We start from the raw sequence: 13,801 nt of genomic DNA on the forward strand, positions 1-13,801 counted from the left end.
GTGGCCTGTGTGAGCCACAACTCCGTGGTCTCCGAGGAGATGCGGCCTGGGGGGCGGGGGTGGGGGAAGGCCCTGGAGAAAGTGTAGAAATTGTCAGATTCCACACTCACCCCAAGCGTGTGTATACAGGTGAAGGGGTGGAAGCCCGCACGACCCCGAAGGGGATAGAGGCAGTGATGTCTGCTCTCGGGACGGGGCGTAACAGCGGGAAGGAACATGGGTTTTCCCTACTCTCCAACCCGAGCAGAAAGCAGGGGCTGTGGTTTTCAGTATTTTTAGTTACTGGACTCTGCCCACTTCCCTAAAAGGATTTGCAGTTGTTTACAGAGAAAAGCACAGACACTGTCACACCATAGCACGAGGGTAAATACACCAGACAATCCAGGCAAAAGACAGTGCTACCGTTGAGAAGTGAATTTTGCTTTGGGTTTCCCGCTGGCCAAGGCAAAAAGGGAAATGCGATGGGTATCTCAGTTTTTGTTATTTATTAAAATGAAACAGGTGTTCGTTGCATGCGTTTGTGTCCCACAACTATCCTCTTTAGTGAAGCCAGTTCTCCAGTACAGATGGAGCGTGAATGTGTAAGCACAGGGCTGGGTGTCACGGGAGACACAAAGGAAAGCAGGACACCGAGGACCTAATGATTCGTCGTGTCTGTGTGTGCGGATGCAAATACTGGCATGAGGGCTCCTAGTGAGTGTTCAGTAACCACCAGGGAGGCAGGAGGTGTGGGCTTCGGAGACAACTGCCCAGATGCCCACCCTCCCTCCACCACCTGCTGACCCTGGATAACTTAACCCTCTGAGTCTAGGATTTCTGAGCTGCAAAATACAGGTGCTAGCAGCACCCAGCTCGTAGGACCCCCATCAGGTTTAAATGAGGTGATAATGCCCTTGAACCGCTTAGCGCCCTGCTTAGTCCGGAGCACATGTTCCGTGAGTGCTGACTGCCATGCTGCTGGCATTTGTCTGGAGGGCGCCTGTCACCGTTAGGTTCGTTCCAGCCGATACCAACTTGTTAGACACACTACATGTCCAACCCAATTGTGGAAAACAGAGCAGTTGGCCGCATCCTGAAAATGTGTTAAAATAAGGGTGTGGTTGTTTAGGGGCATTGAAAGTTGAGTGGGAGCCCCCTCTGGGCAGACGTGGGGGTGGGGCAGCCCGGACACAGCAGCTCAGGTGCTTTCGCGCGTGCGTGGACCTTGCAGGTGGATTTCTGGGGCCGTCCCGAGAAGCTGGTCAGACTCCGGAACCCGTGGGGCGAAGTGGAGTGGACGGGGGCGTGGAGTGACAGGTAGGCTCTCCCTCTCCGTCCTCGCCTCCCCCTGCAAGGGCGGCTCGCAGACACGGTCCTCTTGAGACCAAAAGCGCCGTGAGCACCGTGGCACTTTCTGTCCACGAGCAGCCTGTTCAGAGCGTGCTGCGTGGCTCCGGGCTGGGAAGGCACAGCTCACAGCACGTGGTGGGGTCTCTGCCTGGCGTTTGCAGATCTGGCAGCTGGGTTGGAATTCCGCTTGTCACTGAAGTTTGCCTGTTTCCCAACTGCCACACCGCGGTGACCCCAAGGGAGGCCAGACCCTCAGGTTGACGCCTCCCAACTCACAGACCCTGGTCTCTGACAAAGGCCACGCTTGGAAAGTGGGGTCCACCCCCAAGGGCCAGCAGGCAGTGGTGGGTGGACGCGAGCGGGGCTCTCACTCACCATGGGACTCCTATTGGTCCTTCCGGCAAGGTTATGAAGGACCGGACAGGCTCCCCTCAGGCAGGCCTCCCGCCCTGGACGAGGAGCCACTGGAAATGGGAATGAACTCCCCTCCCTCCCCTCAGTGCGTCCTTAACCTGGGAGGGGGGGGGGCAGGGATCTGAGTGCTGTCTGTGCGTCCTTAACCTGGTGGGGGGGGAGCTGCGTGCTGTCCGTGCGTCCTCAACCTTGGTGAGGGACAGGGAGCTGCGTGCTATCCGAGCTCGGCGATCGCGCTGGGCTCTGGGGGGCCTTTGGCACCTGCAGCCACACGTCACCCGTGCCCACCTGCCTGCCTCCCTTCAGGTGTGCGCCACCAGAAACAGGTGTCCCTGGGGCCACAGATTCTGATGCCCCTGCCTGAGCCTGAGCAAAACCCAAAACCTCCCTCCTGCCAACGGCCCAGAAAGGGCAGAAACCGAACGAACCGCAGCTCCGAGTTTGGGCCATTTTGGCCGACGGCTGTTTGGCCGGAGGGCTTGTTTGAGCCCGGCTCCTTGCCTGACGGCTCTCAGTCTCTCAGAGGTTGGGGCAACTCCGAGCGGAGGCGTGGGCGCAGGTGAGGGTGCAGGCGGGGACCTGGCAAGGACGTGGGCGTGGATGTGGGTGTGGACACGGGCGTGGACAGGGGTGTGGCCGGGGCTGTGGGTGCAGGTGTGGTGTGGGTGTGGACGCGGGTGTGGACAGGGGTGTGGCCAGGGAGTGTGGGTGTGGAGAGTCGTGTGGACGTGGGTGGGGCGTGGACACGAGCGTAGACCGGGGTGTGGCCGGGTGTGGGCGTGGCCAGGGGCGTGGCCACGGGCTTGCATGCCTGACCGGCTTCCTCAGGCCTCTTCTCTCGACCCGCTCCTGTCCTCCGGGCCAGGAGCCTCAGTCAGACACGGGAAGGGGCCCGAGAGTGAACTTAGGGCAAAGTCCCTGCCGCGCAAACTGGGGTCGCCCTGCAGGTGCCGTGGGGTCCGTGTCCCCGGCCGGCGTCCTGTCCCAGGCGCGTGCCCCCCGCCCCCACTGTCTGTTCTGCCTCTGCCTGCTGGGCTTCAGCTCCCATCTGTCTGTGGCCTCGGGGGACATCTGTCTATTCTAAACAGCGTGCCCTGCAGGTGACCTTGCTTAGACGACCACCTCGGCTTCGATTCAAAGTATCTCAGGGCGGCCTGGGGGCTCCGTTGGTTAAGTGTGGGACCCTTGATCTTGGCTCAGGTTCATAGATCCAGCCCAGCGTTGGGCTCTGTCCCGACAGCACGGAGCCCGCTTGGGACTCTGTCTCCCTCTCTGCCCCTCCCCCCACTCACACTCTTTCTCTCTCAAAATCAATAAATAAACTTAAAAAACTAATTTTATGATTTCCACCAGTGCACCAGAGTGGAATCACATCGATCCCAGGCGGAAGGAGGAGCTGGACAAGAGAGCCGAGGACGGGGAGTTCTGGTGAGTGCCGTCTGAAGGAATGTTCCGGAATGCGACAGGGTCTCCTCGGGGGCTGTTCTTCCCCCCTTTATCCCCCTTCCTGCGTGTCTGTAGCATCGAAGACGCACTGTCCGGGCCTGTCCTCCCACGTTCCCGCATCCGTCCGTCGGGCAGAGCACTAAGCTGGGCTTAGCAGTGAGGCAGGGGGACTCCCTCATGGCGGGCGGAGGCAGGTGACAGGGACGCCATGAACGTGACGTGGCCTGGGGACGTGTCTGCAAGTCATTGCTTGGAGTTAGGTCGGAGGACGCCTGCTCAGGCTCCCAAGTGGCCGGCCCGGAGGCAGCACCCGCATGCGGATGGGTCTCTGCCTGGTCCTTACCGCGCTGGGGGGCGGAGGGGGGCTCCCTGATAAAACGGAGGCATTGACAGTAGCAGGGACTCGGACAGCAGCCCCGCGGGTGCAGAGAGGGTCAGAGCCAGCCGCGGCCGCCCCTCTGTCCTGCCCGCAGGCTCCCCCTTCTCTCCTCTCAGCCCTGCTCTCTTGACCCCCAGCCCTCTGCCTCTTCCACCCCCAGGATGTCATTTTCGGATTTCTCGAGGCAGTTCTCCCGGCTGCAGATCTGCAGCTTGTCCCCGGACTCCCTGAGCGGTGACCAGCTGCACAAATGGAACCTGGTCCTGTTCAACGGCCGCTGGACGCGGGGCCCCACCGCCGGGGGCTGCCCGAGCTTCCCAGGTGAGGCAGAGGGCCGAGGGGGCCCAGGCCCTTCTGGTGCGCCCTCCCAGGGCTGGCTCCCGGCACAGGCCCCGCGTCTCCCTGGGCTTGGGGGCCCCGGCAGCCCCCCACCCGAGGCCTGAGCCCAGCTAACACCGTCCCTCAGCTTCTGTGTGTTCAGGGTGTCCTCAGGCCCCCCACTGCCCCCGCCCCTCAAGGGCCTGCTTCTTCTTGTTTAATGTGCCCTTGGCCCCCGGTGCCAAGGCCCCCTGCCCTTTCCTTGGGCTCCTCCCGGCCCCTGGCAGACAGCCTCCCGACTCCGAGAACCTCTGCTGCTTCAACACGCCGCATCCCCCAGGGTGCGTGTGCGCCTGGGCGGGCAGTGGACACGGAGGCGGAGGGGCCTGAGCCGGGGGTCCGGACGGCCCCTCCGCCCTCTCCCGGGGCCACCGGAGCCCCACCCCGGTGGGGACAGCCTGGTACAACCATCCACATCTGCACGCCCGGGCCCTCGTCCTGCTGCGGGTGGAGGGGCCCTCCTGGCTCCCAGGACGGCACCGACACACGGGCGCACTGAGAAACCCACCGCACGTCACTAAGAAGTGGAGGAAAGCAAAACCCACTGTCTGCACCCCTCCCTCCCCGGCGCCCCACCCACCCCTGCCCGGTTCCCTGCCCTTCCCTGCTCTGAGGCCTACGGCCCCACCGGCTGGTGGAGACCATCGGCCCCCCCAGGCAGAGCTGGGTCAGGGCTGTGTCGTGCTGTGCACGCGGCCCCGTAATAAAGTCCCACATGCGTGCAGGCCACGTCTCCTCCTTTGTCACCCCCCTCCCAGACCCAAAGCCCCACTCTGGCGGCAGAGACAGCGGGCGCCCACCTGGTTGAACAGGTGCCGGGCCCTGGGAGCGTCGTTTGGTTTCCGGAGCCTCGTGGTATGGTGAGAACACCCACCTTGGAAGGCGCTTTGTAAACTGGGTAGTGTTCCGTGAACGGGGTGTAGTATTTTTACGGCCCATTCTGTTCCTCCGGTTCCGTTAAGGAGTGAACAAAAAATGGAGGGATTGCGGTAAGGTTGCATTTGGGAGAAATTAAATATGCTCGCCATTAGCAAGCTCTCAGAGAATGCTGGGAGATTTGCAAGGATTACTTAGGGGCTCAGAGCCATGGGGGACAGAGGTCTCTGCACACAATCCCCGTCACCTCCGCATCCTTCCCGCCCTTCTGCAATGGCTTCCTGAAGCCACAGGGGTTTGCCTTTGAAATCCACACACTTGTGCCCTAAACAAACAGTCCTGACGTGGGGATTGGGAAGGCGGGGTCGAGTACGTAATATTACCACTGATAATCCGTGATTCTTGGTCCCCTGTGTGGGCCGTGTCATTTCGTCCAGTTGGGCCCTTCCCAGAGGATGTGAGAGCCCCCCTTCCCCTCCCCCGCCCAGGGTCCAGTCCCCCCACCGTCCCCTCCCCCCAGGGCCCTTCCCCAGAGGATATGAGAGCCCCCCCACTCCCTCCCCCCCCAGGGCCCTTCCCAGAGGATGTGAGAGCCCCCCCTTCCCCTCCCCACCCAAGGCCCAGCCCCCCCCATGGTCCCCTCCCCCCAGGGCCCTTCCCCAGAGGATGTGAGAGACCCCCACTCTCCCCTCTCCCCGAAAGCCCTTCCTCAGAGGATGTGAGAGCCTCCCCTTCCCCTCCCCCCCAGGGCCCTTCCCAGAGGATGTGAGAGCCCCCCTCCTCATCCCCCCCATCCCCTCCCCCCAGGGCGCTTCCCAGAGGGTGTGAGAGCCCCCCTTCCCCTCCCCCGCCCAGGGTCCAGTCCCCCCACCGTCCCCTCCCCCCAGGGCCCTTCCCCAGAGGATATGAGAGCCCCCCCATCCCCTCCCCCCCCAGGGCCCTTCCCAGAGGATGTGAGAGCCCCCCTTCCCCTCCCCACCCAGGGCCCAGCCCCCCCATGGTCCCCTCCCCCCAGGACCCTTCCCCAGAGGATGTGAGAGACCCCCCACTGTCCCCTCCCCCCCCAAGGCCCTTCCCCAGAGGATGTGAGAGCCTCCCCTTCCCCTCCCCCCCAGGGCCCAGCCCCCCCACTGTCCCCTCCCCCCAGGGCCCTTCCCCAGAGGATGTGAGAGACCCCCACTCTCCCCTCCCCCTGAAGGCCCTTCCCCAGAGAATGTGAGAGCCTCCCCTTCCCCTCCCCCCCAAGGCCCAGCCCCCCCACCGTCCCCTCCCCCCAGGGCCCTTCCCCAGAGGATGTGAGAGCCCCCCACCGTCCCCTCCCCCCCAGGGCCCAGCCCCCCCAATCCCCTCCCCTCAGGGTGCCGCCTGGGTAAAGGGGTTGAGGCCCCGCGTGGAGATGCCCGTCGGGCCCCTCTTCGGTTGCGCTGTGCCACTTTACTCTGTCACGGAACGCTGTGTGCCCTTGGATGACCCATCTGACCTCTCTGTGCCTTGACTTGTGTAGTCGCTCACTGAGAGAGTTTTAAGAGTCAAGTCGCAAGTGAAGCGGTCTTTCAAAATACCCGTAGGTGGTGACACAGGGGTGCTTCTTAGCTGCCGACCATTACCCCTCCTGCGCCATCGAGCGAGAGCGTGACCCCGGCCACGTAGGGAGGCCCTGGCCAGGGGATGGACGGTCAGCCCCCCGAGCTGCTTCGGGCCGTGATCTGGGGCAGGGGCCCCCTCTGCAAATGGACAGATGCCCATCAGACAGGTTGTCTCTATAGCCTGTCCTGGGGCGTGACTCCTCCCCCCAAAACCTCCTTCCTCAAGGAGGTGGGCCTGTCTCCACAGGCCAGGAGCTGAGAACAGGGGGTGTTAACCGATTCCCCGGGGAAGGCACCGAGGTTACTTGCCAGAGTCCTGGTGTGGCCCCGGGGCCATCGGACCTCAAATATTCCCAGTCCAGCATGTCTGGGCCCCCGGTGGCTCAGATGCCCCCGTGCCAGGTTTCCCGATGTTACGGGATGTGTCTGCTGCTGCGCGGGAGGGGGAGGGGAGGGAGGGGAAGGCTGAGCACCCCGTGAAGACGGCTCGCGGACACCTGCCTACACGTGGCTGCCGTTCTCTGCGATGACCCAGCCCTTCCCTTGTATCCTTCCCTTCCTCCCCCGCCACCATCTCCCGGTGACTTCCAGCCACTCACTGGACCAATCCCCAGTTCAAAATCCACCCGGACAAGGTGGATGACGGCCAGGAGGGGGGCTCGGCGAGCCCCGCTGCACGGCGCTGCTGGGTCTGCTGCAGAAGAATCGCAGGCGACGGGAGAGGACAGGATAGGGCCTGCTCAGCATCGGCCTCAGTGTCTACAAGGTACTTCCGGAGCTGGGCCGTCCTTCATTCCACACTGGGGGGGGGGGGGGGGGTCTTTGCTTGGGATGTTTTGGCCAGTAATTGGGGTGCATCTTTCCTATCACTTGGATATTTCTCATCAAGCACTCTTCTTGCTCCCCTAAATGCCTCTACTGAGGCTTGAATTCCACCATTAGAGATTCATTCCTATGGCTTACACCTCTGCTGTTAACGTCGAGATGTGTAATTCCTTAAAGTTTGCTGGTTATCGAGGGCTCAGTGTTAATGCACTTCTTGGGCTTTCCAAGTACAGGCTTCTCAGGGGACCGGAGCCAAGAACATGGGACATGAGGCGCTTGGGTGGGGGGAGGGAGGCTGGATGTGGGAGCCAGACACACCTTTCCTCCCGTGCTGGGCAACCTTGAGACCCTTCTCAGAACCCACAGGCAGGGCCGGGGTGAGGGCAGCCACCTGGCCACATTTGGTCCTGTCTCTGGGTTACGGACACCCTCTGTATCAGGCGGTGCCCTGCTCTGGTTTGCAACAGAAACCACCCTCTGTGACTCCATGGCCTCAGGGACATGTTAAAGCAAGGCCTCGCTGGGAACGAATCGGAAGCCGCCTTTTTACACAGGCAAAGACTCCTTGCCGCAAATTCCGGAGGGGTTCCTGGTCGTTGTTTTTTTTTGTAATTTTGTTAAGAATGAATTTCTTGGAAAAAACGCAATTTCAGTCCGGAAGAACACGAGCTGGCTGGAGGCCCGGCACCTCAGAATAAAGTGACGCACGAGAAAGGAAGCCCACTGCCGAGCTCCGACCACCCCCGGCCCCTTTCTTCCTCCTGCTTTGGAACGTGAGGCTTTGCAGTTCAGGGTGTGGTATGTGTGCATCTTCTATGGCGGAAGCATGCCCGTGGAAAGTGGCCGGTGGGTTGCTGGCAGGAGACCAGAATGTCCGGTAAACAGGCCCAGTGCCACCCCAGCTTGGCCCGTCCCCCCCACCTAGAGCGTGCAGAGCCCCAGACCGTCCCCCCCTCCCAAACCTACAGCGTGCAGAGCCCCGGACCGGACTCCTTTCCTGTAGGGATGAAAATCGAGAAGGCGTTTAGGAATGTGTGTCAATTCCACGTGCTTTAGCGAGTGTCTGCTTTGTGCCGGTGCTGTGCTGAGCATAACACATGGTTATGCTCTCAGGAGACGTTAAAACCCCAAATTCAGCTGAGTGAACGTTAAAGACCGTACTGGCTTTGTTCAGTGACTTGTGAATCGGGCAGCGTCCCATTTGGCAAGGAGGGAGGAGCCCTGGTTACAGGCACAGGGTGGGAGAGGGGAATTCCAGGGAGGGGCGGATCGGTTCAGGCTGGGTCACCTTCCTTTGGGGGACAGCTGGGGTCTGTCAGGTGGGTCATCTCTCTGGTGCGGCCCAGTGATTACAGATGAACTGGGTTGAGATTTCATCCCTACGAGAGGATCAAAGTGTCGTCCAGTCAGGTATCAAGTGTCACTGGTCGTGGGGAGCACCTAGGGCTGCGGGGAGCACCTGACGTTGTAGGGAGCATCTGATGTGGGGAGCACCTGGGGTTGTGGGGAGCACCTAGGGATGTAGGGAGTACCTGGGGGTGTAGGGAGCACATAGGGTTGTCAGGAGCACTTGGGGTTGTGGGGAGAACCTGAGGATGTAGGGAACACCTGATGTTATGGGGAGCACCTAGAGTTGTGGGGAGAACCTGACATTGTAGGGAGCATCTGATGTTGTGGGGAGCACCTAATGTGGGGAGCATCTAACATTATAGGGAGCACTTGATGTGGGGAGCACCCGGTGTAGGGAGCATCTGAGGATGTAGGGAGCACCTGGTGTTATGGGGAGCACTTGCTGTTGTAGGGAGCATCTGATGTGGGGAGCACGTATAACTGACTTGGAAAGCTCTGTGCGTGTGCAATCTGGAGACCTGTGTAGTTTGAAAGCTGACACTGTTTGGGAAGCAGCCCTGACACCCCAAAGGCTAAAGAGCCCAGGTGTCCATTCCCTCTGTCCCCTGTTACCTTCCTGCTGTGACAACAGGCTCAGGCCAGGCAGGCCTGTCATTTGTACCCAGGATCCTGCGTCTCTAAGGTGACCGTCCCTCTCCTTCCATGGGCCTTGCTTTTCCTGGTCTGTGCTCTCCATGCCAGTCTGTGAGATATCATCTGCTCCTGGGATGTCAGTCCTGAGTGAGGGACGTGGGGTCCCGGTCCCTGGGGTGTCAGTCCTGAGGGACGTGGGGTCCCTGCCTCCAGGGTGTCAGTCCTGAGTGAGGGACATGGGGTCCTGGCCCCCAGGTGTTAGTCCTGAGTGAGGGACGTGGGGTCCTGGCCCCTGGGGTATCAGTCCTGAGGGACATGGGGTCCTAGTCCCCGGGGTGTCAATCCTGAGTGAGGCACGTGGGGTCCTGGCCTCCGGGGTGTCAGTCCTGAGGGACGTGGGGTCCCGGCCCCCAGTTGTCAGTCCTGAGTGAGGGACGTGGGGTCCTGGTTCCCGGGGTGTCTGTACTGAGGGACGTGGGGTCCTGGTCCCTGGGGTGTCAGTCCTGAGGGATGTGGGGTCCTGGCCCCCAGGTGTCAGTCTTGAGTGAGGGACGTGGGGTCCTGGCAGATCGTTCAGTCAGGACACAAAGTAAAAACCTAGAGGCTTTCCCCCTTCGGATTTCTGGGGTTTGGTGGTCTGGACGGCCTTCCCATCAGCGACTTTGCAGTGTCAGAAATGCAGTCTGTCTGCAAGTTGTGGGGAGGGCCGCGAGGCACGGAGGGGGGCCCTGCTCCGGCGGGTGACCTGCCCTTTTCTTCTGCCCTGCAGGTCCCCAAAGACGTAAGCAAGCACCTGCAGAGGCGTCTTCCTCCCACACCATCCCGAGAGCTGCTGACCTTGGCAGGTGGCAAAGACCAGGTCGGCTCCCGCCCTGTCCCCGAGGCGGGGGGGTGGGGGGGGGTGGGCAGTGGTGACCTTTGCCCCTGTGTGCCGGTGATCTGATCTGAGCCAGGTGATTACCGAGGGCACCTCCTTATCTAGCCGGCGAAATGAGCACCCTGATCGCTGATAAGAGGAAGAGGCACCAACTTTATCTTTTTGGCTCCCGGCTTTTCCTGCGCGTCCTCAGTGACACAACATCATTGTCACCCTCACATCGGGGTTCCCCCAGCTCCCCGTGCGCTGGGCCGGCCGCAGGCAGAGCCCTAGACAGACAGCACCTCCGGGGAGGGGCCGGGCCTGGCTCCACGAAGTCCGGCCCCTTCCTTCTGGCCCCTCCCGTGAGCCCCTCCTTGGCTGCCCTCGGCCACCCCTGGGCAGTTGTAAAAAATCGTCATATCCAGGCCGCACCCCAGACCACCTACGCGGTGACCCCAGCGTGCAGCCGAGCTTGGGAACCACGGCTCCGTCTGGGGCCCTCGGGGTCACATGGAGGTGCATTTTCCCACTGCATCGCACCCCCAATTTCCTGGGGCCGTGAGCCGGGCCGGCTTCTCAGGCCCCAGCCCGTGCCTCGGTCCAAGGCCGCAGACCCCGGCCAGGTCCGCCTGCCTGCTGGCTCCCAGATGCGGGTCAGTGGCTGTGGGCGTCACGTGGGACCAGTGCAAGGTGGGGAGCCCACAGCTGTTCCCAGGAAGTAACTAAATCCAAATCTGTGTCAGGTCTGGGGACGCTGGCTCCCATCAGACACGTCCCCTTCATGAGAGAGAGAGAGAGAGGTCACTCGAACGCACAGTGTGCATCCCGGGGCCCTCCACGGTCACCATGGATCCCGAGCTCTGCATGGATCCCTCACTCTGCAAGTGTGGGCTCCTCGGGGCCCCCGGGGTTCTGAACACGTGGCCACCCCAGGAACTCTGGGGCAGGCTGAGACCGTGCACTTCTGACACATCCCCAGGGACGCTCCTGCCGCCCTGGGCCCACCTGCCGTTGACATGCACCCTCACTGGGCCACGCCTTGATGGCACGTGTGGGCCAGGGACCCGGTGGCACACACCTGTCTGGGGCCCCTGGAAGGACAGAGGGGCCCCTGTTGCCTCAGTGTCCTCCAGTTCAGAGGCCGTGGGCTCTGTACCTGCCCCACTGGCTCTAGGACCGTGTGTTCCCTTCCTGACCCGCTCTGAAAGAGTGTGCGTCCCCAAGTCGGCTTTACTGCTGGTGCCCTGCTCCCCCCACTGCCGTCATCAGGGATGGCGACAATGACGCTCTGCCCTTGGCTGTGGCCCTGCTGGCTGCACCCCTAGCATTCTCTGGCCCAGAATATGACAGTTCACGGGGGCGGGGGGGTCCTAAGAGCGCCTTTGACCTCGGACCCAGGTCGGCAGGGCCTGCCTGGGGATCCCTGTGGAGTCCTCACCGGGCAGTAGGGGGCAGGTGGCCCCACTTTCCACCCCCGCTTCGCAGACCTGTGATCCGAAGAGGGTCTGGCGACTGTGGGTGGACACTGTCCCTGCTGGGGTGGGCGCTGCAGGGCCGGGTCACATAGAAGGTCGCAGCCCTGCAGCGTCACGTGCAGGCGTGAAGACACCGAGCTCGGAGGCTGAATCACAGCGGTCCCAGCGGTCCCAGCGCCAGCACCTGTGGCCACTAATTAGCCTGTGACACACACCAGCCCCTCCCACCACACGTAGACGGGTCACCGGGTCACTGGGGGCACCGTGCTGGGCCCGGGGGCGGAACTGGCAGCTCGCCCCACCCCCACCCCGTCAGCTTGCAAGACGGTTTCCCCCAGGCCGGCAGGCCCTCTTGGCTGCTTCTGTTTGCCAAGCAGGATTTAAGCCCCTCCGGGGCCGGGCCTGAGCTGGGGCCCAGCACTGCCCAGTTACAGCCGCAGAGAAGGGTCAGTGGGACGGGCGGTGGGTGGTTTGCGAGGTCAGATCCCCAGCGGGAAGTGCGGCGCACCCTGGAGACCCCGCCGTGCTTCGCCGGGGAGGGGCAGGGGTCTGCACCGAGGCCCCAGCAAGGCGGACCCTCAGACGGGGCCCTAAATACATGTGGGGACCGACACGGGTGAGTCCCCAGCAGAGTCCGGGCCTGCCACTCCTCAGGTCAGCCATCCCCAGGTCCCCAGATCAGACCGGGCGAACAAACTCTCGAGCCCCGTCCCCCACTATGCTCCCCGATTCTCCGCACACTGACCCTGACCTGCTTTGTGCAACAGCAGAGCCCAGCCGACGCGCCCCCGGTCCGGAACTTCTTCCTGGGCCGCCAGCCCACGGCCGGCTCCGACTGCAGCTGCCCCCGGGGGAACCTGCTGGTGCGGCCCTTCCAGGACAGCGACTTCTGCCTGAGGGTGTTCTCGCAGGGCAAGGCCACAGCCCTGTGAGCGTCCTGTCCCTCTGTGATGCCAGGCAGGCGGGGTTCCCGGGCGGGGGCGCACAGGGCCGACAGGTGACAGCCTGGCTCACCTCCACTGGCCCCAGAGGACTCTGCAAACTCCCTGTTCCCCGGGCCTTTTACGCGGTCTACAGGGTATATACACCCCATAGACTGTTTGCTTAAAGACGGTCAAGGCTGGAGAGAAGGGGTGCCAGTAACATCTGGGCCCAGGGGTTCCTTCAGCAGAGAGGCCCCTGGGCCCAGAGAGTGGGAGCCGGAGGGAGCACGGCCTCCTCCACCCCCTGCACGTGCATGCGTGTACACGCATGCACATGCACACACACACATACACACATGTATACACACACCCACTCCACATGCGTACACACATATGTGCACACACACAGACGGGCACACACATACCTGCACACACATGCACACACACATGTATACACACATACATATGCATGTGCACACACATACACACATACACGCACATGTATATACACATGCACATGCATGCATGCACATATGTATACCCTCCACAGTGCACACACATACATACACACATGCATATGCACACACGTATATACACACACACAGATACCCCCACTTGCGCGCACACACACACTCACATACATATACACATATACACACATGTATACACACACATGCACACTCCCACATGCGTACACACATGCATACACACAGACGTGCACACACATGCACACACACACATACACACATGCACACACATACATATGCATGTGCACACACACATATGCACATGTATATACACATGCACACACATGCATGCAAATATATACCCCCACACGTGCACACACATACATAGACACATGCATATGCACACACACGTATATACACACACAGATACCCCCACATGTGCACACACATTCACATACATATACACACATACACACATGTATATACACACGCACACACATGCACACCCCCCCCCCCACATACACACACGGACGTGCACACACATGCACACACATATACACACATACATATGCATGTGCACACACATACATACACATACACACATGTATATACACATGCACACACATGCATGCATATATATACCCCCACGTGCACACACATACATACACACATGCATACGCACACACATATACACATGTGCATACACATACACACATATATATCCCCCTCCACCACACACACACCACAACACACACCACATACATGGTTGCAGGTGCACACGGCTGTGGGCTTGCCGGCTCCTTGCCCAGAGACAGTGACTATAGGATTCACAGAGCTGGGTCCCCAGAGAGGACAGAGGGG

General features: G+C 61.4%; 1 protein-coding gene across 1 annotated transcript in view; it reads left to right on the top strand.

The window, feature by feature from the left end:
• The window catches only part of LOC123586592 (calpain-8-like), a 33,004-nt gene extending 20,507 nt beyond the window's left edge, over positions 1 to 12,497 (top strand). Inside the window, 9 exon segments of the mRNA XM_045455816.1 lie at positions 1,211 to 1,296; positions 3,097 to 3,171; positions 3,729 to 3,889; positions 7,000 to 7,059; positions 7,062 to 7,174; positions 9,986 to 10,075; positions 10,663 to 10,793; positions 11,345 to 11,473; positions 12,182 to 12,497. Coding sequence (XP_045311772.1) covers positions 1,211 to 1,296; positions 3,097 to 3,171; positions 3,729 to 3,889; positions 7,000 to 7,059; positions 7,062 to 7,174; positions 9,986 to 10,075; positions 10,663 to 10,793; positions 11,345 to 11,473; positions 12,182 to 12,482 — 1,146 coding nt within the window. The 3' untranslated portion in view covers positions 12,483 to 12,497.
• The last annotated feature ends 1,304 nt before the right edge of the window (positions 12,498 to 13,801 follow it).

Source organism: Leopardus geoffroyi, chromosome C3 (genome assembly GCF_018350155.1).
Source record: "Leopardus geoffroyi isolate Oge1 chromosome C3, O.geoffroyi_Oge1_pat1.0, whole genome shotgun sequence".
Lineage (NCBI taxonomy): Eukaryota > Metazoa > Chordata > Mammalia > Carnivora > Felidae > Leopardus > Leopardus geoffroyi.